The 25784-nt window shown below is 44.5% G+C and overlaps 2 protein-coding genes across 2 annotated transcripts in view; one reads left to right on the top strand and one right to left on the bottom strand.

Annotated features, from left to right (window-relative positions):
* Positions 1-254: 254 nt before the first annotated feature.
* On the top strand, positions 255-13020 carry slc39a10 (solute carrier family 39 member 10). Its single transcript, XM_070914933.1, has 10 exons — positions 255-1050; positions 1654-2057; positions 2330-2507; positions 8222-8397; positions 8968-9132; positions 9316-9424; positions 9533-9841; positions 10113-10193; positions 12353-12543; positions 12712-13020. Exons 1-10 carry the CDS (start codon positions 255-257, stop codon positions 12862-12864), a joined length of 2562 nt encoding a protein of 853 aa, XP_070771034.1. The 3' UTR covers positions 12865-13020.
* Positions 13021-15675: 2655 nt separating this feature from the next.
* dnah7 (dynein, axonemal, heavy chain 7) overlaps positions 15676-25784 on the bottom strand; it is a 77194-nt gene continuing 67085 nt past the window's right edge. The window contains exons 62-66 of the mRNA XM_070915135.1: positions 23902-24132; positions 22498-22650; positions 18889-19066; positions 17970-18073; positions 15676-15895 (exon numbers count right to left, since the gene is read on the bottom strand). Of these exons, the coding sequence (XP_070771236.1) occupies positions 15689-15895; positions 17970-18073; positions 18889-19066; positions 22498-22650; positions 23902-24132 (873 nt within the window). The 3' untranslated portion in view covers positions 15676-15688. The remainder of the gene's footprint in view (positions 15896-17969; positions 18074-18888; positions 19067-22497; positions 22651-23901; positions 24133-25784) is intronic.

Here is a 25784-nt window from a genome sequence, read left to right as displayed (position 1 = left end):
ACATTTTACTTATATGAAGTTACAGTTCATAAATAGTCCAATCATCTAAAAGTCACCATGGTCTTTTCCCATTGTGGCCTTAGATCTGGGTGAGGAGATATGGAGCAAGATGCAGCTGCTCAGAATGTGACTGTGACACTAAGGACAAAGATATTTCATAGAGCCACAAACCAATCCTCCAAAAACTGTCTTTTCTTTAGTTTAAAATACTTTTACTTTCTTGTTTTTGGCAGGGGACCAGAAGTAAGGGGACAATGCGAGTCCACGTGCACACCAAGTTCTGTTTCCTGTGTGTGCTCACCTTCCTCTTCCATCAGTGCAACCACTGCCATGGAGAAGGGCACAGCCATCAACATGGCGGACATCACCATGCCGACCACAACAACGCCCACAGCGACCTGCAGATTTCTGAGGCTCCATACGTGAGAGGAGCCACTCTGTCCCCGGGGTCCAAGAGCCCTCAGGGGCACTCTCTAGAGGAGGAGCAGCGCTTCTACATCCAGCAACTGTTCAGGCGCTATGGCCAGAAAGACCGCCTAGATTTCCAGGGCTTTCAGAGTCTGCTGATTAGCTTGGGTCTGGGTGAAGTGAAGGTGGTAGGTGTGGATCATGAGGATCTGGGCCATGACCATGTAGCTCACCTCGACCTGCTGGATATGCAGGAGGGGCATCACTCCCATTCATCCACCAATGAAGGCCATGGCCATGGTCACGGGCACGGGCATGGTCATCCACACCACAAGCCTGGCTCCCACCATCCACACACAGAACAGGTTCCCACACGGTGCAGCCATCAGACCACTGCTGCCAGCCCAGCCACTGGTGCACCTACAGGACATCACCATAAACATGATCACGACCACGATCATAATCGTGCCAAGGTAGAGGATAGTAAACACTCTGATGGACATGTGCAGGGCACAAATGATCATGATCATGATCATGACCACGACCATGATCATGATCACGCACATGACAAAGAGCACAAACATGAGGTGCACTCTAACCCCAAGGACCTGTCTTCCCAACCTCACAGTGATCACGACCACAGTGCTCACGATCACAACGATCACGACCACAGTGCTCACGATCACAACGATCACGACCACAGTGCTCACGATCACAGTGATCACGACCACAACGATCGCGACCACAACGATCACGACCACAGTGATCACGATCACAACGATCATGACCACAGTGCTCACGACCACAGTGATCACGATCACAACGATCACGACCACAGTGCTCACGATCACAGCGATCACGACCACAACGATCACGACCACAGTGCTCACGATCACAGCGATCACGACCACAGTGCTCACGATCACAGTGCTCACGATCACAGTGCTCACGATCACAGCGATCACGACCACAACGATCACGATCACAGTGCTCACGATCACGACCACAGTGACCACGATCACAACGATCACGATCACAGTGCTCACGATCACAGCGCTCACGATCACAGCGATCACGACCACAGTGATCACGATCACGACCACAGTGACCACGATCACAACGATCACGACCACAGTGACCACGATCACAACGATCACGATCACAGTGCTCACGATCACAGCGCTCACGATCACAACGACCACGATCACAGCGCTCACGACCACAGTGCTCACGATCACAGCGATCACGACCATGACCACAATCATGTCCACGAAGTGCAGACAGGCACAGACGTTTCTCCCATCAACCAAGAACAGCAGCCCTCTCCCCAGTTGGAGCCGTCCCAAGTCCCTCAGCAGCTACAGTCCTCTCCTGCCACTACAGAAAGCCGGCCCAAGAAGCCAAGAAAGCCAGCCAGGGCCAGAGGACAGAGAGGACAGAGAGGACGAAACAAAACCCCTTCTCCTCTCACACCTGTATCTGATGACCACGACCATGATCATGAACACGGTCATGACCATGATCACAGCCACGGTCACAGTCATTCTCATAAAGATAAGAGAGAAGCACCAGGAGGGCCTGCCGTCCCCACTTTGCCAGGCCCTGTCTTGTCTTCCCATCCAGGAGGACTGTCCCATCAGCATGAGGAGGTAAGACTGATGTTAGCTTTGACATGCGAGAAGCTCCACAATATGAACAAATGCATAGAAATGGCACAGTGATCTGATATAGGAGAAAACATCCATACTGGGGTATTTACTTTTACAGACACCTTTCAGGTTTACAGGCGTGAGTATTTGATGTTGAGTGGATGAATGTAGCATGGAGCACATTTAGTTTTTATGTCACAGTATTGACAGTTTTGTGTTATTATTTCAGTTGTTACATGGCCGGTGGTGTCTTCCCCTCCTTCTCCTTCCAGTGTTTGAACCTGACCCAGCTCCTCACCTACTACGGCCTGAGTCCTGAATCACTCATTTCCCCCAGCCAGTTCACTTACCTGTGTCCTGCCCTGCTCTACCAGATAGATAGTCGCGTCTGCATCCGCCATTACCACCAGATGGATGTGGAGCAGCAAGCCCTGGAGCCCGTCAGCTCCGGTAAGAGCCAAGTATCTTATTGATCCAGTCCATTTTGACTGAAAAGACGTGTAATGTAGGAAGAAACAAACAATCATTTCAGCGAGACTGTCAACCACAACACTGCTGAGAGCCCAGTCTAAAGTACTTCACTCTAGATTTTTACTCCCAAATAAATATAGTCTCATTTCTCTGTTTTTCTGCAAGACATGTTGTGACAGTGAGAATATGAAGGGCAGCGAGAGACGGTGCTTATCCTCAGCAGCCAAACCGTTGTTCTGCATAAAACTAATACCCTGACAAAAGAGGTGGCTTGTAGTTAGAAACTGCATTAACAGCACGGCCAGTTCACTCAGTTCACTTGTTTTTAGCAGCACCTTTTTCCTGTGATGTTTGTGCCCAGTTTTGTTTAGTTTATTTTCACACTTTTTTGACTGCAGAAAATCATAACTTTGGATTGGAAAGCTCTGTCACTGCTGAACAACAGCCTGGTGTACTGGAGATCTCAGATTTCTTACACTTCATATAGCTTTTACAGATCAATAGCTCACTCCAGAGCAAAGCAACCAACATGTAATGCTTAGATATTGCCAGTGTCACAGAGTCACAGTGAACTTTATTTGCACAATGGATCTTTCAACGCATCAGTACATGATGACATTTGGATCACATTCCACCCAGCATGTAGTCAGAGCTCAATAACACAGTGATATCATCATGACTGTGACTTTACCTAAAAACACAACACAAGCCAGAAGGTGGAAGACGGAAAGAAAAACCCTGAGAAGGTGAGATATTATGGAAACATTGAAATAATGGATTCATTTGCAGAAAGAAACTAGCTTTGAGTAACATGCATAGTGATAAGAATTTGGTGTATGAAAGCGGGGAAAAAAAGTCAACTGTAAGTTACTGTCTTTATCTTATATCCATCGGCCAGAGGAAACCGCTATCTTCACAATCCGGAAACCACAGGGACGTCGCCGTAAACCACCACATTTACAATGGGATGCTATCAGGATGTATAACCCAGAGCTCCTCTCTTGGGGAGGAGCGGCAGACCTACATAATAGATTGTTTATTTGAACTGATAAAGCCACTGACATTAGTTTAATAAAACAGGATATTGAAAGCCAGTCAAGTCATTTGAGAGCACAGCTGAGACCTCAAGACCCAATGAATAGTCTGTTGCTGACTAATCTCAAGCTTCTTGTATTCCTGCAACGCCGACGCTTAATTAACTTTTATTTACAGACGAGGAAAGCATAATGTCTGATGGCTTTGAATGTCAGACAGCAGGCTTGGAGATGTTTTAGTTAAAGAATAGGCTCTTGAGTTTTACAGTCTCATAATCAGAGAGGTGTTTGTTGTTAACCGTGCTCTTTTATCTTGATAAAACTTTGCCAAGTATGCAACCACGCCGCCACAGAATTGTCTCAGTACAATCACCTTTTGTTTAATCTTTATTTGTAACTCAGAAGGAGTTTCAGGAAATCATGCTTCGTATTCATAGTTGCACACTTCGGGAAGGACTGTGACTAAATGACTTGCTCATGGGCACACTGACAGATACAGAGGGTCACTCCTTCACTGACCCACTCATTTTCTCAGCTTCAAACTGGTAACTGATAATGTCCCACTGATAAAACCCACATTTCTGTTTTTTGTATGCAGTAATGTGTATACAGCCAGGACTCAGAATGACCTCTTAACCCGTTAAACTTCTGTAGCCTCTAAACTTTTGGAAGAGGGGTTGTGCTGGTTACTGTATCAGCCGTATAATGAGGGGAAAAATATATTGGTTATTTTCAGACGTGTTAGTGGGTGCTGCAAGTATTTAGCATAATCCTTAATTGATTAATTCCTGCAGTCAAGTCCCAGTGAGCATATGCATAACCAATGGACATCAGCGCGGGTTGATAGGCAGTGAATGTATTAAGAGAGCTGAATATGAAAGGTCGGCCTGGCGTGTGTGTGTGTGTGTGTGTGTGTGTGTGTGTGTGTGTGTCTTGGGCCACCCAGGAAGAGAGAATGTTTTTTTGGCATTATCACTCGGAGAAAGTTAATGTTTGAATGATTTGGCAGCCAATTTGCCATATCACATCCATCTCCTCTTATTAGAGTGCATCATGTGATTGACAATCCAAATCAGGATCATTTACTCACCTAACTGCAGCAATCGTGATTTGTGTCGGACGCTTTGTGTCTGTGACGGTGTGTGCCGTTGCCATGGCAGCAAAGGGGTGTGCTCGTGTGCTGGCAATTTTGAAATTGAAATTGTGTCCTTTTAGTGGACCCATCTCACGTATGTTGAAAAAGACGCCTTTCCTTTCAGTTTGTGTTCCAAATCCCCCGAATTAATTATATTCCAAAAGAAACCCCCAGAAAGAGGCTGAAAGACCAACCATAAAGAATGAAGGTCAATGTTAAGCCCTGCTCCGGGACCTTGCAGTGTTTCTAGGTTTATGAGAATGCAAATCATAAAATCACTGTGTTTTGAAGTTAATGAGTTACAGGTCATGAAATAAAGTCCATAAAGACATAAAAGCATGCTACAAATCAAAGCAGGACCAGTAATCGCAGTTTCTGCACAAAAGAACAGCAAACCATAGAAAAGGCGGCTTTTTCTCAGGATTGATGTGTTGTGGCACTGTGTGTGCACTAGTGGGTCGAGCATGTAAATCTCTAGGAATAGATAACGCAGATCCACCTGGAATGAAAATGCAACGCTGTGTGATAATCAAGCTCACCACGCTTTTCATTTACGATATTAAGAAGTTTGGGAGCTTTCACTGTAAACAAAGGACAGCTTGGCAACTGTGGGGTCATAAGGAGTTCTGTAAAGCCTGAATTTATTTTTAATTAGAGGTAGAAAGTGACATTTCTATGACAAAAAAATGGTTTTACCTTTTGTGAACTTTAGGAGGGAATAACACTGTCAAAGCAGCGGGCACTTCAGTTCAACCGTGAGATTGGATGAATTCCCTAACTATACGCCCTCTTAAATCTTTAATTATCAACTTTACGCTCCCCTTTGGAGACACCTGTATCACATGTGGGTCCAGCAGCAGTGAAAACATAGGGTAATGAAGACAAGGAAGACAGTGCGAACAAGTCAAAAGGGCAGGAACGGCTCCTCATTAGTGGAAAACTAAATTGTCTGCAATGGTGCACCAAGACTCAACCATAGGCATCACCACACGCTGCGAAGCTACCTCTCATTTACCTCCTACCGGCATCCATGGGGGAGCTCAGAAGATTTGCAGTTGGTTCTTCCCGGTCCCCACTCCCCTCTCTTTTTGCACTGTGCCAATTAGTAGAGCCTCAGCGACACCCTGGGCCATTTTTCTGAACCATGGCTCACAGGAGAAACGTAATTGGAGAGAAGACACAGACCAGTGAGTCTCCTTCTCCTCTCCTCTGTTCCCTTATCACTGCCTTCTATCGCCCCGACGCAACCCCCTGCACACCTCCACGTCTACACAGACACACAACCACAACTGCATAAGGGTAATGAGATAGAGAAGTCGATGAGCGTGAGAGAGAAGGACCTGTGGTGATGCACTGTCTGGCTGATACACCGTTGTCTCTCGGGGTTACACGGTGTTCCGCTTGATGCAACAAATAAGAAAGCAGTCAGCTGTAGCACCTTTACTTTGGTAAGGCACATTGAAAGTGGTGGTAACAATAAGTCGGGGTTATGAAAGACATTTTCATCTATGATGACAAAATGAATCCAGCCTGTCTTGTTTGTTCTTCCTAATGACGAGGCTCTCTGCACAATACATGCAGTGGATTAACTGTCCAATTCATAGCTGCAGAAGCTAGCTGGGGTCTACTGCGCTACATATGAAGCTGAGAGCGTTTCTCTGCCTTTGTGGAAAACTGCGCTATGTATCGGCTAACCACAGTTTAACATAAAAGAAAAGAAAAAAACATCTAAAATGCTGTCACATTATTATTATCAATATGTGGTCGAAAATATTTAGCCGTTCTGTTAACCGTCTCTAGCTGTAGGGACTATAGGTCATTGATATACTGTGAAACATAGCAGGGACACAGATCCTGGATAGTAACACCAGTAGTGTTAAAACATTGTACCTTTAAATTCAAAAAGTTCAAGTCGAGTCCTGAATGAGTACGGTGTTCAGTGTGGCGTGTACACTGACTCCACTGCAAAGTCAATGGGTCTGTCTCGAAAGTGTCAGATGCAAGAAAATACGTGAAAAGCCTGAATAAATGAGCAGAGGAACAAAACTCATGCTTCCAGACAAGACACGGGGGCTCACTGAATGGTTTGATGAGTGTGAAAATGATCCTCCACATTCACCAGATCTCCAACCAATTGAACGCTTATGGGAGACTCAGGAGCAATGAACACCATCATCAAAACACCAAATGCCTCCCATTCTTGTCATGGCTTCAGAGGACACATGGAAACCTGCATCGAGAGTCAGGGTTTGGGTAGCAAGCTCCACAAAAGCTAATGACAAGTGGCTGTGTAATCAGCACTTACGCATCAGGGCCTTCCTCTTCAGTTAAAATATTTCCCCCAAGAGGAACTCCAGCCTCCTGTTTTCTAGGTGGAGAGACGGCTGCCTGGGGAGAGCCCTTTTTTTGGTAATGTTTTTTAATCCTACAGCTGGGTAATGGGACAGTAACAGCTTGATTCAGTCTCTCTAAAGACCACTCTGTCAGGCAGAAGACATGTTTCAGATCATCTCTTCACAAGCAACACCACCTGGGGCCGATTAGATGAGGAGAGGAAGTGTGTCTGCCAGTGTGATTTTACTGTCATTAGTCATTCTTTCCCTCTGGCTAGGTGGCAGCTTTGTTTCCTTTGTTTATGAATTAAGCTCAATAGTGTGTAATATATTGACTAGTTGGGAGAAAATATATTGGGTATTAAGTAAAGGTCAAACTCTGTAATTTCTGTCAAACCCTTTGTTTCATGTTTTAAACATTAATAACCTGCTGAATCTGTGAGGAGCAGGTGTTTGTGTGCCTTTCTGTACCATATTTACAGAGCGTTAGTTTGTTGTGACGCACTCCTGAAATGCCTCACCGAAGTCAATTGTCTGTAAGATGTGCATCACAAGCGCATTGTGTGTCCTATAGCTGAATGTCAGCAGAGAAGGACCCAGCATCGCTTTAGCAAACGCGCCGCCAGCTTTGGCGTGACATTGAATTTCATATGACATTAAACATTTTGTCCTCCGTGACGAAAGGATCGTAAAGTTGTTCTCGCTCGGTCTTCGAGCTGTTTGCAAAAACGTCCTGGGCTGACAGGTGGACTGACAGTTTAAATGATAGTGTACCTTTCTGACTTTCCCTCTTCTGCTTCATGTGTCACGAATGAAAAATGAGGACAGAAGAATTCTGCTGAAACGTCTCTTCACATTTCTTACTTCAGGCATCATGTGTCATCACAAGGACACATGGATTGAAAACCTCTGGAGGATAGTTCCCTTTGCATGTGAACAGGTTTGGGAAAAAAGTGATGGTAAAGCTGCGGCTGTTAGTTTGGTCTTTCCTTTCGAAGTCGAGACAACATTTGAATACAGGACCTGTGTTGTGTTGAACTTTGAAGTTATCTTTTTTTATGGAGTCATACTACATCTCCAAAACAACATGGCTTACAAGCACTGGGGTCAGGAGACTTCCTGTACGGTAAATGTACAGTAAATAATAATCGTCTCTCGTCCTTCTCCCTGTCTTTGTCTCTCTCTCTCCAGTGTGGGTGTGGCTGTGGGGTTTTGTGTCCATCACCATCATCAGCCTGCTGTCTCTGCTGGGCGTGGTGCTCGTCCCCATCCTCAACCAAGCCTGCTTCAAGTTCCTGCTCACCTTCCTGGTGGCGCTGGCAGTGGGCACGCTCAGTGGCGACGCTCTCCTTCATCTGATGCCCCATGTGAGTATGCCACAGACGGCCAGAACACAACTTGTGTGCGGTGGATTAAAAACCCCTTTATAGAGAGCCTTTTACATAATGAAATGTATGCTCTTATCTTCTTGTCTTTAGTTATATTTTTGTTTCATTGTTCATTGTCTTTTAACCGAGCCTCAACATGTATGAAAGGCATTTATTCTTAATTGTAAGAATAAGAGCAAAATGATGATGTTGTTAGAATGTTGACACACTTGTCCAAAGGTTGGATTTGCTGTGAGAGCGTAACTAATCAAGATAATTAAACACCCTTAAACGCTTTCTACAGCAGTGTCACACTCTTCAGTGATACTGAAACCTGAGTCCCTCTTCTTCTGACCAACTGTCAGGAAATATCCAATGCACCAAGTCCATCTGTGTGCAATCACTGTCACACAATAATGGTCATCAGCCCTCCTCTGCTTCACTCTGCAACAGTACGAGGCGTCAGGGATTACCTCTGTGTGACTCCACAAAGTAAAGTCTATGTGCTGATAAATGTGCGACCCCCCCCCCGCCTCACTCCCATCCTCTGCTCCTCTTCCTTGTCTACAGTCTCAAGGGCAGCACGACCACAGCGAGCCTGGGACGAAACACGAGACTGATCTGGCAACAGACTTTGATGGAGTGTGGAAGGGCCTAACAGCGCTGGCCGGCATCTACCTCCTCTTCATCATCGAACACTGTATCGGCATGTTTAAGCACTACAAAGACCACAGGGTAAGATAAGCACGACCCAGCTGTGGACGATGGACTAGGCTGAACGTCACTGTTGACTATCAGACACTTAATTCTCACAATCAATTGCATTTGTCTGCTATGTACCTTGAGTCTGGCTCTGGTTGACACTGACATGTAATGAGTTTCTGTGGACAGAGCTTAAAATGGTGTCTCTGCTCACAGCGCATGAAGAAGGCGAGCGAGGAGGGCAAGATTGGCAGGAAGCTGTCAGATCACAAGTTAAACCGGCGCTCAGATGCAGAGTGGCTTCACCTGAAGCCCCTCAGTGAAGGTAAGAAGTGTTCAGTCACGCAGTCTTTACAGTCTTAACCCCAGCCTGGCTGAAAGGGGGGCTTTGTCTCAGTGGCTGTCACTGTAACGTCTTCTCTCTCTCTCCCAGACCCTGACAGCACCGCCGTCTCCTGTGACAACGGTCACAACGACACGCAGCTCTCAGAGCTCCAGACGCCCGACTCTCCCACAAACAAGACGCCACTGGCACCAGCCAACCCCCAACAAGACCACCAGTCGCCCGCCAAGGGGAGCGAGCGCAAGGCCAAGCAGCACGGCCACGGGCACAGCCACGGGCACTCTCATGGTGGGAACTGCCACTCAGACCAGGAGATGAAGGACGCTGGTATAGCCAGCATCGCCTGGATGGTCATCATGGGTGACGGCATGCACAACTTCAGTGACGGCCTGGCTATAGGTAAGAGCTTCTGATTTAGTATTGTATTGCAGAGAGTTACAGGGTACCACTTCTAAATATGAAGCCGCCAACAGCCGTCAGTTAGCTTAGCTTAGCAAGGGGAAACAGCTAGCCTGGCTTTGTCCTAAGGTAACAGCTGGCTGATTAAACACAATATGTCTCATTTGTTTAATCGATACAAAAACTAAAGTCTAAAAACAAAACTATATTTCCCAAAATGGCAAACAGTTTCCTTTTTCCCCCCTGACATTTCCTGAACATGTCTCTACAGGTGCAGCATTCAGCGCAAACCTGACAGGAGGCATCAGTACATCAGTGGCTGTTTTCTGCCATGAATTACCTCATGAACTTGGTAAGTGGAGGAGAAAGTGTCAAAAAAAAAAAAGAAAACCCTAAACAAAACAAGTCATTTTCTCCTCACACACTCGACACTGCACACTTCATTTATTCAACAAGTAGAACAAAGCTGGTTTGTGAGAGAGAGGCCTTGCAGTTAGTTCACACAATGATAAGCAGCGCCTGAATCGCTGCCTCATGCAGAACAGCTCTCTTTCTCACCTCAGCTGAAACTTCAATCTGAGGGAGTCTCGTGTCCGCTTGCTCCCTTGGAACTTGTTAAAAACCCAGTGGTGTCAATAATCATCACTCTTCTCTTCACTCCAGAAAAATGTTCTTTTTCCCAGATTAATGGCTTTTGTCTGACAGCAGCGAAATGGCTTGTCAATGTGTCTGTCAGTGAAGATGATGTACCGTGCCTGGCACACACTGTTCAATACAGTCAGACTCAAAGACGCTACAGCTGCTGGTGCGTTCATTTGCATTCAAATCTGTTCTCTCTGACGACCCTCCGTTTGATTCAGCTACAGTGAACATTTTTGCTCTGAGTTTTACCCCACAGTGCTCTCCTCTGCCTGTTTGTGTACAGTGAGAGGCAGAGGTGGCGAGAGTGGGGTGAACAAGACAATGGGGCCATCCACAGCAGATCAGTACTAATGATGTGTCTTGTCGCGGTGCAGTTTCCATGCCTAGTTTGTGTGCTTGATGAATAGAGTAGTGTCAATTACGGAGCGCGAACAGGTGACTAATAGCCTACGTTTGTGTGCCGGCTCCCACTTGTGTTGACTAGCAGCATGCGGACCTAATGTTATCCTTGTGTTTAGGGCAAAAAGAGGGAGGTAAGAGGTGAAACACATTTTGGTTTGAGTAATGCTGCAAATGCCTGCTTTAAAGTCGGGGGTGTTTAGCTTTTTGCTCTTTTTAAGTGCCAGAAAATCCGCACTCACTTGCTGTATCTGTGAGGCTTCAGGATCGTACAGAACAAGATGGCTACAAGCTTTTTCATTTTCGTCCTTCATTGCTATTTTGCCTCAGTTGTACTCGAGTTTCCAGATGGTTAACTGCAGCACAAAGTCCTGTCTCGGGTGGCATGTGAAGATTTACACCATCAGTCTCTCCCTGTGCATTTTCACATTTCCTGTTGATTCGCCGCCCGTTCGTCAGGAGCCCTTGCTGTCGTGCCTTCACCCCTGTAGGGCCGCTTGTCAGAGAAACCCAGCAGTTTGACTAGTGCACCTCTCAACTCCTCTCGAACACAAAAGCCGTCCCCCGACTGGCAGCTGAATGGCAAAGATGATGATTATGAGGGTTCTTTAACCACCCAGAGTGAAGCTAATTGGCAGTGATGGGTGTGTTAATTGCGGTAGATGAGGCGGCGGCAGGCGTGTCTGAGAGCCTGACGGATTGGAACCGGGGAGGCAGGAAACACCAGAGTGAGTTGAAGAGGGAAAAAAGGCCATTTAAGTGAGGTGTGTGCAGACTGCCTCTCTTTACACCCCCCCCCCCCTCTTCTCTGGGTTTGATTGATGGATGAGAGCAGAGTGGTAATATATTCATTGTGGTAATTAGCAAGGAAAAGAGGCCGCTTGTTACGCGGTGCAGGAAATGTAGGCCACCCCCTTCTCAGTATTCATCTCTCTCTCCAAATCCAGGGCGTTTCCGCTGAGACTTGGGCCTCTTCCCGCATTTGGCCCGGCAATGATTGAAGAGGGTAGAGAGGCTACGGCATGCATATGTAATCATACGTGTATCAGGAGGGAGTTAAAGACATATTTCTTAGAAAGAGCAGCTCCTGGTCTGTTTTTCACCGACTCGAAGACACAGTGGCGGGCAGACGTATGGAGGGAGATTGCTGTGGACAAGTTCACCTCATCACATGAGGCAGGAGTCGGAACAGACCAGAGAAGTAAAGAAAAACATAGAGCGACGTGTGCCAAGCTATTCACAGAGGGGTTTATATGCAGCAGAGTGCAAAGTGTAAACAGAAACTGGACACACTGCTGTCACTTCTGCTTTACCTTTTATAAACAACTCGTCAACGAGCAGAAACCATTCATGACACACAAGTTGGGAGACGTGGAAGTGTTGCATGTTAGGATATGTGTGTGTCAGGACAAGAGATGGATGCATGGGGATTGCTTTAATGGTGTTTAATGTGTCTCTCCTGGCTGACAGGTGACTTTGCGGTGCTGCTGAAAGCGGGGATGTCGGTGAAGCAGGCCATTGTCTACAATCTGCTGTCCGCCCTCATGGCCTACGTTGGCATGCTGATTGGCACAGCTGTGGGCCAGTACACACACAATGTCACCAGCTGGATCTTCGCCATCACAGCTGGCATGTTCCTTTATGTGGCTCTGGTGGATATGGTAAGTTGGCACGCCGCACTTGACGGCCCCAGAGTGATAATTGTCCCCAAACAACGTCAGCTTAACTTTCACTGTCAGTCAGTGCTCTTCTCTCTGCCGCCTGATCTGCAATGCTAATGCGAGGAAGTCTGATTCTGATCCCAACTGGTTACTTTGTCTCTCTCATAGCTGCCAGAAATGCTTCACGGGGACAGTGAGGACTACAAGCGCTGCCAGCTGGGACACTTTATCCTGCAGAACCTGGGCTTGCTGACCGGGTTTGGCATCATGCTGCTCATCGCCATCTTCGAAGACCAAATCGTTTTCGATTTTGGCTTCTAGTTGAGGAGAGAGGGGGGTGCTGGGTAATGAAGGAGGGGAGAGCTGGATGTATCAATATTGTTCTTCTTGGCCTTAACATGCTTTGTTTGCGATGTAGCGGCCCAGTCTTGCATGCGATGTGAGTCTTGTTCATTGGCCATGCCTCCATTCCAAACATGCAGCGGTAGCTTATGCATATCTCATGACTCTGCCAGTGATGTTTACACTCTGCTCCTCCATCACCTCTCCTCTGTCAGCTCCAATCTGTCTGCTCCCTGTGAAGCACAAAAAAAAAAAAAAAAAAGGCAGAATGAAAGAAGAGTGGAAAACACCTCCTCTGATCTGAACCGGTGAAACAAAAAAAAAGAGCTGTAGATAGTAAAGGTGGTGCAGGACGCGTGTTCCTGCAGAGAGGCAGCTGTCACGGCCCAGCGGGCACCATCATCTGTTGTTAACGTGTTGTCGTCATACCCCGCCTCCTCGTCTCTCATCCGCTCTGTGCTGTGTCCTATCATCCATGACTTGTGCATCTGTGGTGTGTGTTCCAATCGCCATCCATCATCGGCTTTTTATGTCGTCACGCTGCGAATGAAACACCTCGTGTCTCTCTGTGCCGAGCCCTGGCCACAGGAGTAGCACCACCGCCGCTCCACACACCGCCACAGTGTCCTTACAGAGACAGAGCGCTCGCTTTAGCTAGCTGCTACATCTGGAATAAACCCTTTAGCTCTCGTTGCTTGCTGGCGGCTATAATCTGCAATGTCAAAACAGAAAAGTGTTCCCCTGACTTTGAGTGGGAGATTCTCTAAATGGCTCAGTGTTTTTTTGGCTACAACTTTCTCCATTTATTACTTCAGATTTATGTTTTGTTGTTATTAACTTGATTTTTGGGATTATTAAACCTTTGTAGTTCATAGTTATAGCTAACACAGCTGCCAAAGCCTTTACAGATTAGCATTTAAGACTTATCAGTGTTTTGGTTGTGTTCTGAAACGAGATGTCACAAATGTCTGACCAATTTCTTTTGAAGGGTTTGACAATCTGTAGCCAAAAGGAGACCTATATATCCTTGTTAGGCCTTTATTTTATATCTTTTTTTACAAGAATCAGCAGCTTCAAAATGTGAATTTCGAAAAACTAGTTCTTCTTGTCTTCATCAACTAAAGTGTTGTAGTTTACCAGATGTATTATTTAAGGTGCCTCTGTGTGTTCCTGAAAGATCCTTAGTCCAATTGGACCGCTCTGCAGTAGATATTTAATTACAGCAGGAAGTAGAGTTTTCCCACTAATGCCGATTGTTTTGATGTACTGTAAATACAGGAGGTCTTTATAGTGTAAGTAGTTGAGCAGCTAAAATCTTTCTTCCTGCTAAATAAGAGTTTAGAAAGTACTGTGAAGGAATCAATGATCTTCCTGACAATCTGAGACAGACCAAGCAAAAGGACAGTACAAAAATATACTAGGTGCTTTCAAATGACAGCATCCTCTGCACTTGTAATGGATGATTAACCCGAGTTATCAAACCATACAACAAAGATTATTATTTTAATATTTTCGAGCATTCCTTAGGTGTGTTTCTGAGGATTGTCGTCACTCTGCTGACTCTTCCGTGCCAAAACTGGCCTGAGTGTTTTTCAGTGGCTGGTGCTTGACACTGCCCCCCCCCTTTTTGCCCCGACATTCCATTGGCTGTTCTGCGGCTCACATGCTAAGCTAGCTAGCCTAGCTTTAGCTGCTGGAGCACACAGATGATGTGTGTGGCTTCATTTATCCTGTCACTGTGTGACATCCATCGTCTATGTCTTAACTGGCTGTAAATCATCGTCAGTCACATTGACCTCGTGTTATTGATCTGACTGAATCATGCATGACGCATGAGTGAAGCGGTACAGACATTGTGTCGAGTGTAAATTTGTTTTCATTCTTTGTACTGCAAAGTTAAAATATTGACAAACCTTTGTTACTTTTTAAATTAACTGTGTATGAAGATCATGAGAAATTCTTTGGGGCGTAGTGTAGCCGGTGTTAGAAGCCTATCTTTATCTATTATTTCATCTTATGTTAGTGCACATTGTTGATGAACAGCGCCTGAATGTATCTTCATTCTGCTCATATACAAGTCAAGTTTCTTCGACATTTATTCAGTTGTTTCTTACAATATTCATTTTGATAGTTTTTTGTACTTTTGGAAGATTAGGGGTCCTATTTTGTTTTTTTTAGGCATCTTTTGAGTTCCTGAATTGCTTGTGTAATTGAAATCAAAACCATATTGTCAAGTGTTCCATCAGAGTTAGTGACACTTAAAGACACTATTCCCCAAAGAACATGTTTCTTCACTGTTTATTGGGCAAAGAAATTGTCTGTAAAATGAAAGTCCATGATTGTTTTCATTTTTGCTTTGTTGTATGTATATTTGTTTAGTAATCTGGATATAAAATGCAAAATCTTTGCTGTTTGCCTGTCTGTACATTCTCCCCAGAACGAAAGGAAAATAAACTCTGAAAAGATCCCGGCCTCATGCTGTGTGGTGGTTCTGTTTTAGAGGCAACTGGTTGTGTAGCTGCGAAACCACGACAGCCTAACATTCCTCTTCTGCCTTGCACTGCTCCGCTCTCCACTCTGCGTTCCCAGATCAGCAGGTTCAGCAAAGTTGATTCTTAAATAAATGCGAAGGCTCAGTGAACGATGCGTACATTTAGAAACCAAACAAATGTAGAAGGTGCAGCTGAGCTACTGTAGCACTGTTCATTTAGATTTTTATACACTTCATGAAAAAAAAGAGACGTGTGTGTTTTCTTTTTCTCTTTAATTACACGTCAGTGCATACATGTGAGACAAACCGAGACTAGGAGCTGAGATTGCAGAGCAGTGCTACCCCTCGCCTGATCCAGTGTTCGGCAGGCACGTCAGAGTTGAGCGTCATGGCGATGACATAATTGGTGGAGTGGCCGGTGGTAGACAGGGTGCCACGCCGCTCGCTGGTCTTGTAGACGGGCACCACGTAACACATCCTCTGGGGAATGTCCTGCCGTTTGACGGGCTTCAGCCACATCTGACAGGGAGAGAGGAGACAAGTGGAGATCGACGGGGTCAGAGGATGAGATTTTAAAATGTAAGCCACGGCTGCCACATTAGCCTACCTTACCTAGGGTTGTTTTCATGGACAGCATTAGTGGAATAATTAAACTGGCAAATGAAATTCTGCACGCCTCTGCTGACAAGCAAAAAGTTAACAGTCAAAGATGATTATATGACAGTTGCATGATGACGGGCGTGGTTGTTGCCAAAGAAACAAAAAGATCAGATTGTAATTAAGTTTCAAAGGTCAGGACAGGAAAGCTAAATGTGAAACACAGTGGAAACTAACCTGGATCTCCATTTTCTATCCAAACATTAACTTACAAATTGGAACTTTGGGGACGCAAACTTCTAAAACAATAGCATTAACATGGAAGAGTCCCTTTGGGCTATTAAGGAGTCTTGGTTGTGCAAAAAGGGATAAACTGGGCCACTCAGAACAACATCTTTAAAAAACAAAAACAGTTTGTTGAGTTGCAGCCGGAAAAGTATTCATCTGGTTCCATAACGGGCGCCTGTGTGAAGATTTGCATTTCAAAGCCAGCCACGGCAGCCTCTGTTGTGACCCCCACCACCACCCCCACCCCCACCCCACAAATAATAAACACATTTTTAATTAAGTTCCGCTTTTGTCAAAAACTGATTCTGTTAATAACTTGCCCCGAAATGTCTGAATATTAAAAAAGTCAGTCTTGTGCATTATTCATGATGACTGAATGCATTGTGAAGAAGAGAGAACAGACGGCGAGAAAGAAGGGAAACTTGATCAGTCTCCGCTCTCTGCCACCGGCACTCTGTTAGCATCCCTCTGTCACTCTGCTTTCATACTGTATACCATCTCAGGCTCTGTTAATTAATAAAGGGATGAGAGAGCAAAGGCTTCCTACAGGCACAATGTAACAAACAAAATAAAAAGTGCTGAAGCTGCTGCTCAGTGTCAGGTCCAGAGAACAAAGAGCTGTGAACATCCTCCTGGGTAGAGCTGCAGCTACAGAACGCTGCTGGTTGTTCACGTTCTCCTCGGAGACTCACGAATTCAACTCTCTGATTAAAAAAACAGACGCCTCGTAGGAGTTTACAGGCTGAATAACGAAGGAATCTGCCCCATTTTCATAATCTGATACGTGAGCAGATATTATCTTTCCTGTCATTTGACACCTGGAGGGATTCACAGGAGCAGAATCAATAAACCTCAAACTTTATGTAAGAATTGTTATGCAACAAGGACTTTTTTCACCTGGTTGCCTGCAGTGTTTTTCACCACACACTGCCAAGTGGTCTTACTCTAAGGCTTGATAGTTGCCCACCCTAACAACATAGAAAGCGTAAACCTACACATTTCTCTCTGTGTATTTATACTTTCAATAAAAAAACTAAGCAAAAGGTGCTATCTTGAAAATTGCAGTTAAAAATGCACCAATTCCAACTCAACTCTTATACCGATTATCATCATAATATTAGTATCATCTGATATAAACAAATCAAACCTCAAATGGGGGAGGATAAAAATGTATCATCATAACACGAACCTACAGGATTGTACATTGTATCTCCCGGAGAGTCGTGTGTTTTTATGTTTATGTGTTTTTATGTTAAGCAACATTGAGGATATCCTTTAAAGAATGTGAAAAAACACTTCCAGAACCAGCAGCCTCTCGGGCGACTGGAGATACAATCAACCAATCGGAGCTTAGAAGGCAAGATAAAGAATGTAAACGTCATCTTCTTGCTTGGCTAGCGACGGCCATGAAAAATGGCCACAAAAATGGTGTCAAGCGTAGATGCGATCAACGCAGCTGCGCAAGTTCACTCTAGAAATAGCAACTTTTTTACTCAAGTTACAAGTTCTTCACTCATCATGAAAATAGTTGACTGCTCCCTGCAAACGTTACTACATCCTCTGTTTTAACTGAAAACTGAAAAAAACAACACAGATGTAGTGTCCTAATCAGTATCTGTGTACAGTATGTGTGTGCCGTGTGTGTGTGTGTGTGTGTGTGTGTGTGTGTGTGTGTGTGTGTGTGTGTGTGTGTATGTGTGCTCCTCACCACAGGTATGGGGTCATGCAGCACTTTGGGGTAAGACTCAGCAAGAAGTTTGGTCTTTCTGTCCCAGCGGGCGCCATCAAGGAACAGACCTCTGATGTACACACCTGAGCGTCACACACAAACAATTCAGAAGTCAATGGGTCAGTGTCACTGTGATATTCACATCATCAGCTAGCTTCTGCACTGTGACTACGATGCATGTTGGCTCTTCCAGCAGCTGTAAAACTTTATGAATCAAGCTGAACTGACCCCTGTGCTGTAACGCTGTCTTTTCATAAAGGATGTGAGCTCTAGAACTCTACTAATAGGCCGGGGGGGAAAGAAAGGGCGAGATTAAGAGATAAATGACTGTTGGCATCCTGTCAGTATCACACACCCAAATGCACAAACATACTGTCGGATTTGTAGCTTGGCAGTATGGGCTGTGTTAGTGTGATGGGGCCCCAGCTGGGGACTGATTGAGGGTGAGGTTTTATGCGAGACTGAGAATCTCAGAGCAGAGCTGGAGGCACAGCGAGGGGGCCGACGCAGGCCTGCATGCAGACGAGAGGCAGGGAGGCTTTGCTTTAACTAACTTTCTCTCTCTTAATTTCAGTCAGCCTCAGTTTTCAGCTGTTTGTTTCTTCCCTTCCACTCACTGCTTATTTCACTTTCTGCCTTGAAACATCTTTTCATCCCCTTGTGCCCTTTTTAATCTCTTTCTGACTCCTTCCCTCTTCAAGTGCTCTCCATCTTTCTGGTGTACTTTCTCTACCGTCATTAAACTAGGGGATGGTTTGCTGAACACGATCATTTTATCCTATCAAAAGCTATCCTAATATCCTGCTTTTACTATTGAACTACCATCCCTCCTTCTCCCTAAACACACCCTTCCTCACCCGCACCCTATCTTCTCTACTACCCCCGTTAGTATCCTTACCATCCTCTGGGGGCCGTTTATACTGTTTGTCATCCAGGACCTCAAAGTCGAAGCCCAGCAAGTCAATAGGGACGGTGTGTTTCCTGGCGTAGTTCTGCTGGCTGCCTGTGAGGAAGGCCTGGGTAAAGAAGAATCCGGATACCCAGAATACAGCAGGCGTACCCTGATCATACCAGTCCTGAAAACGCAGCAGGGCCAGAGGAGAGAGTGAACATGGTTAAACATAATATTCAGTTGATTATTGATTGATGTGACTGAACATTTTACATTTTACAAATCATATCAGGTTGAGGCTGACTAGGCTGAGGTCAATGCAGTATTGATCATATCTCATTTAAGTGCACAAGTGTAATGTCAAATGGCAATTCTTCACCTGATCCCAAAACATTTCTGGGCCATTATTAATATCACTTATCATATCTGCTATTCTTTCCATTCCAACAGGGTTTCAAATGTCACGTAGTTATCTGTTGAGAGTCTACAGCTATGCTAGCAGCTCTGTGAGGCTGTCCTGTTGAACTAAATGCTAACATCAGTATGCTAGCATGCTCGCAATGACAACGCTAACATGCTGACGTTTAGCAGGTATAATGTTCTACCATCTTAGTTAGTGTGTTAGCATGCTAACATTTGCTAATTAGCACTACAGATTACTATCAATTTTTATTTATAGAGCACCAAATCATAACAGAAGTTATCTCAGGACACTTTTCATATAGAGCAGGTCCAGGCCGTAATCTTATGTAGTATAATATATAATAGATGGGACAGATGGGTCTTTAGTTTTACAGGTGTTTGGTCATAAAGTATTGGACAAAGATGGCCATCCACCCAATAGTTGTTGAGATATTTCAGTCTGGACCAAAGTGGTGGAACAACCAATGGCCATCCATTGAGCCATACCACTAGCATGGCTAAAACCAAATACGCTTACAAACCTTCCAATTCGACTAAATCACTCTCTTGGCAGCCCAAAAGGTTAGCCTTTTGTGGAAAACAGCTGTGCAGCCCTGGACTCCAGCAAACAAACAACAGGACAAACAGAGAGATTTATATTCATAAATGCTGATGGTGAGTTAATCACTTCTGTCCAGGAGGATTTAGTAGTTTGACCCACACGCCACAGCATGTGGATTAAAGTACCCACTTGCCCACAACCATGCCAGCTAGAGTCCATTTTTTAAGTTTGGAGGCAGTAATTAGCTCTATGTAAAATGCCTGAGGTTACAGTACTTGCCAAGTTCATTATAATATAGTTCACTTCAGTACAGCAAGCCGTCTGGAAAGCGATACTTCAGGGGTGAACAGGATGTGGCTGGGGTGGGTGTTGTCTCTTAGTATCCTTTGGGCTCTACGCAGATTCCCAGGAACCTAAAACACTTGATCCACCTCAGTTCAACTGATGTAGACTTCTGCTGACTTCTCCTCCTTCAAGATAAGCTCCTTGGTTTTGCTGACGTTGAGCAGTAGGTTGTTCTCCAAACTGTCCGTGGCTGGCTAGGATGTTGTTTTTAATGTGTTGGAGAACCAGTTTCTCAAAGCACTTCATCAGAATGTGAACGAGTGCTACAGGGCGGTAGTCGTTTAGACTAGTCACTGCAGACCTTCTGGGTACAGGAACGATGGTGGAAACACTCCCCTGTGACAGTGAGATGTTAAAAATGTCAGTAATGACATCAACTAGCTGCTTGGCACATGTTCGTTGTACATGGCCAGGGATGTTACCAGGCCCAGCAGCTATGCTCATATTCACTCTCAGCAGGGTTCTTCTCACTTCTTCTCTGGATACTGATGCTGGCCGGTCCCCTGGAGGCACAGCAGACTTGACAGCTGAATCTTTGTTGAGGAGATCAAAGCGAGTACAGAATGTGTTAAGATCATCTGGCAATGTGGCCTCACATACGATGGGGACACTCCTGCTTTTGTAGTCTGTGATGGCCTGGATTTCCCACCACGTGTCTTTGGTGGTGTTGGTCTTGAGGTCTCTGTCCAGTCTTTGCCTCCTTGATGTCAGGTTTCAGTCTTGGCCGGAGGCTTCCTTGTCTCCTGACCAGCTCTGGATTCTCTTCTTCTCCATTCATCCAGGCTTTCTGGTTGGGAATGTTTTTATTGTCTTTGTGGTCAACACATCATCAACACATTTTCTGATGTATGATGTCGCTGTTGATGTTTATTCCTCAAGGTCGGTGTGGTTCTCCCGGGGGGAGGCATCTCTGAACATGTGCCAGGCTGTGCACTCAAAACAGTCCTGTAGAGCTGCTGTAGCTTCATCTGTCCAGGTGTGGGGGCTCAAAAAGCTATACTCATAAGGCTAAGTCACACTTGACTACATATGTATTCAAGTAGGACCATCCCTTTTTTATTTTCCATCTATTAGCCAGCCTCCATTCATATTAAATGAAAATGTGCTTGTTTCCTGTATGGGGTGAGAAGTACATCAGTTTATTTTCTGTGCGCTCAGTATAGAATGCTCTAAACCATGTTTGCCTAGCTTAGCACAAAGACTGGAAGCAGGGGGAAAGAGCTGGTCAAGGCTGCCATCTAACAAAGGACAACCTGCCATTTTTACACACTGTAACTTGTGTATATTACATGTGAATAGTTAGCTTACACATTGGAACCAGTGGGCCTGTGTGAGATACATCTATGCTTCCAGTCTTTGTGGTACTGTAAGCTAGGCTAAAATGTTTTGGAATAATCAGCCTACTGAACACACTGAGATGAAACTGATGTTTTCCTCTTCAACAGCAAACAATCATATTTTCTAAAATGTAAAGGTATTCCGTTAAGAAAGAGAGCTGTCTCAGATAAGAAACCCGTGACTTTCTAGTTCACCCTGTGCGGAGTCATGGGTGGACATTTCCGTTGGATAACACACACACACACACACACATGCAGACACACATGCAGACACACAGTGCATTCTTTTCACTGTTAGAAGAAGAAGTTCACTTTGCAGACAGTCATGCGTCTGCATGTGTTTCCTGTACTCTGCCCAGTGAAAAGCTACCTCCCCCTATCTGTTTACAAGTAAAGTGAAGTGGTCATGTGTAACTAAAGTGTGACATGGCTTAAGGCAGAGTCACAGTTCACCATAGAGGGTACAGCGCGCACTGACGCTGAACTTTTTCATGTAATACCAGCTCCTCACCACTGAGAGGCCAAACATGGCTCCAAAGACTTGCAGAGTCAAGGAGCACTGAAGTAGTTCTGGAGGCTTGTGGTGGCCCAACACCTTACTGAGACATTTTATGTTGGTTTTTCCTCTGATCTGTTTATCTGTTGATTACACAACAGCTTTACACCATTTAAGCAGTGTTTTCCATGTTGTTGTTTTTTCATGTGTATTTGCCTTTCAGCGAGGAGTGACCGTGGCAATATGTATGCACTAATCTGACTCTGCTTTAGGAGTGATTAACAGGTTAAAGTCTTCTCTTTTTACAATGAAAACAAAAATGTTATTATAAACACATTCTTTCTTTCTCCACGTCTCTGATTCTTTCTCTCGTTTCTGTTTCTTTTTTCTTTTATATTCGTACCCCCTCTGCTTTAATTCTTTTCAGACAATTTACTTAATAGTTATGACTAACTCCAAATATTTCTCAGTACCTGTAAGAACTTGAGTCGCTCCAGGAAGTCGTTGACGTAGCTTCCCAGCGGTTTGAGGCTGGGGTAGGACTTCTTCATCCACATGCCTGGGATACGACCCTTCAAGATGCTGCTGACCACCTCCTCCAGCTCGGCAGACATCACCACCAGCCCCTGCACACAAACACACACAGATGGAAGTAAACAAACACACACGTGATCAGCATCTTCACTACTTGACAAATGTGAAGTTGTTCAAGCCCTGTTCCTTGTCACTTAAAAACTTCTCTCAGACAGCCACATAATGGGAACTCTTATCGCTCTGCAGGGGGCCTTTGATACCAGAATGAAAGAGGATGTGCTCATTCCCCTTCCTGACTCTTATGCTCCCTCAAATTCAATCCCATGAGACTGGTGCATCTCAGAAGGAGAGGAAATGTGCATAGGGTTTGTTTATTAAACGGTATAAAGACCCACGTGTGTGTTCAGGCGTTCATTTTTTGCTTTTTTTGAATGTGGTGTAATTAGGAGTGCAATGCTTTACATAGTCATGCACATGTATTCAGATGACGTTCTGTTTGGTCTTTAGTTCGCAACACTGAATTAAATAATTCTATGAACTAAATAATTACTGTCTTACTAGTCTAATGCAGTCTAAAAATGAGTACTAATTAGCACGTTAACATGTTAACATGCTAAACCTAGATGGTGAACATAGTAAACATTACACCTGCCAATCATCAGCATGTTGACATGTAGATGTTATATGGCAGGAATGGAGGTACTCTATCTAGAAGGGTGGGCTCAGTTCATGTCTAGATTTAGCTGGCTGCTTTATCCCTGTCATTCACACAAGGTCATTTCAACAGCTCATTGCTTTATACCTTTGCCTAGTGCACGATCTAACAACGGTGCTGGTTGGTCACAAAATACAATAACATACTGTACATAGATTTCCAGGAGGAATCAGCTCTTCTGGATGGTGGTTCATTTCCACAAATTGCCCTGAACCTTCACAATAGATTAGTGCGTTTGGAGTGTTGTGCTGAATGCATACAGTATCTGATTTCTGAAGATGTAGTACCAGAGTTTCCCCTGTAATCATTCAGCAGAGGTGTGCCTCCTCTCATGAAATATTGCTTTCACTGCACAGAAATGTAAAATCAATGAAGATTCATCATTTGGCCTCACTGTTTATCTAAAACAAACTAATTTAGTATAATTACAGTGCATTTGGTTCTATATCATGATAAGTATCCAAACAATATGCACCCCTGAGAATGGGACCAGGATTGAGTTCAGAACTAAGCAGCTCCTAGCCCTTACTGCCAACGTGAACTTGAGGGGATTCTGACTACATGTCACAAGTGGACAATATAGAAACTTTTACATCCAACCCCGTCTCTACCAGCTCCTCCTGGGTACCTTTATGGCCTTCTGGATGTTGACACAGGAGTCTCGGATGGTGCAGAGCAGGTTGTTGAAGCGGCCCATCTCCTGCACCAGCACTGTATTCATGCTCTGATTGTAGCTGGTGGGAAAGCGCCTCATCGCTGCCTCCAAGTCAAAGTCTCCAGGCAGCTTGCTCAGGACGTCAGCTGCCACATCAAAGACCATGTCATCTGAGGATTTGGCGTCTCCGCCTGAAGAGCGGGACTGATCAGAGACACACACAGCGACAGAGGACGGATGAGAAGGGGAGGCAGGACTTGTGGCTCGGGTTTGGTTTGACAGTTGATCGCTTTCTGGGAAAATTATCTTTTGCTGCCTTTGACTTGTCAAATTATGTATTCCTTTTTAGCACTCTTTTGCATTGGTGCTATTTTGATCCTGAAAAGACCCTGATGTTAAGAGGTTCTGACTTCTGACTTAGCTTATATTTCATCATCTTTGTGCCAAACTGATTTAAACTCATGCTTTTAAACAGACACAAAATGAACAGAATATCATGGTCATACGATTTACCTCTTGATTTTACCTTCTCTTTCTTATTTTGACATTTCTCAGGCTAACACCACTGATAATGAGATCCTAAGCATATACTTACTGGAATCACACAACCCCCCCCCCCCCCCCCCCCCTCATGAGATGGAAGGCTTCACAACATTTCCCCCAATTTCTCCTGCACAGAAATTTGACACATTCTTATCAACAATTCTAATAATTGTTCATACTGATAATCATTCACTCTAATCTGTGATTCTTCTGCTTTCCTCTCGGTCCAACTTGCTCCATTTACCTATTTGATGCTCAGTCACTAGCCAGCAGTAATGGATAATCATTGGCTAATGGCACTGGGGTTACAGTAGGGGAATGACAAATAGCTGTTGCATTCCATTTGAACCGTCGCCCTGTTTATCCGTCATTGAGACTGATGAGAGCGTATTAGATGCTAATAAAGTCCACACATGACTGAGGCCATTATTAATCTTGTTGAAAGGAGTTTATATGAATAAATGTCAGACTCCATTGAGCTCTAATTTTAACCTGAAAGTGGCAATGCCTGTGGAAATAATTTCCTATTTGTTTGTAGCAAGTCAGGTCTGTAGCTGTCTAAATATGTTTTGGTGTTTGTGACAGCATTCGTACACTGTATATTGGTAGATTAAAGAGATCTAATCAGAGGAATTAGAATGTATAGGATGCATATAGAGTATGTTTAAGTGTGCACATATAACACTGGTCTGGTTCTATAGGTAGATCACTTGCATTCGTTTAATATCAAGTTTAATTCCCACAGGAATTTAGTTTTGACACAGTGAGGAATATTTGCTAAGTGAGAGGCACTGCTCTGTATCTTAAAATAAATAAATGGATACAGGGATAAATAAATATCCCTTTTCACTTTTCACTGCGGGAGAAGCCGTACTTCTGTCGTCTCCAAGTAGGTTTGATGTGAAATCTCTTAGATTTGATTTGCAGCCAACATTGATACAATCCTCAACAAGCTAACCTAGTCTAACTCTGCAGAGCTGAGATATAATGATGTGGGATCACACAGCGCCACCAAAGCCACTGTGAGTCATACTGTGTCTTTGCTGTGTCAAAGGACGACAACAAATATTTTTTTTGTACTTTGAGAAGTCTCTCTACAAACAACTGAAATATTTATTTATATTTTTTCTCTTTAATTAATGTTGCATAGTGCATTTTAATGGAAGGCGATAGAATATTTAATACTGGCACGGATACTTATAAAAGTCGGAGGAAACTCGGGAGAAGCACATTGATGCTGTGTGTGTTTTTATGAGACAGTGTTTCATGGGTGCATGTGTTTTAATGTGTGTACTTCAGTTGCTTTGTGTGCA

Source organism: Enoplosus armatus, chromosome 11 (assembly GCF_043641665.1).
Source record: "Enoplosus armatus isolate fEnoArm2 chromosome 11, fEnoArm2.hap1, whole genome shotgun sequence".
NCBI lineage: Eukaryota > Metazoa > Chordata > Actinopteri > Centrarchiformes > Enoplosidae > Enoplosus > Enoplosus armatus.
Note: the sequence above shows the minus strand (reverse complement) of the source record. Positions and strands in the feature narration are given on the sequence as shown.

What these genes read in the sequence shown, in the direction of transcription:
- slc39a10 (XM_070914933.1), top strand. Translation starts at nt 255, where the DNA reads ATGCGAGTCCACGTGCACACCAAGTTCTGTTTCCTGTGTGTGCTCACC. An exon ending in TCCTTCATCTGATGCCCCAT is followed by an intron (nt 8,398 to 8,967) that starts GTGAGTATGCCA and finishes CCTTGTCTACAG; the next exon opens with TCTCAAGGGCAGCACGACCA. An exon ending in ATGTGGCTCTGGTGGATATG is followed by an intron (nt 12,544 to 12,711) that starts GTAAGTTGGCAC and finishes TCTCTCTCATAG; the next exon opens with CTGCCAGAAATGCTTCACGG.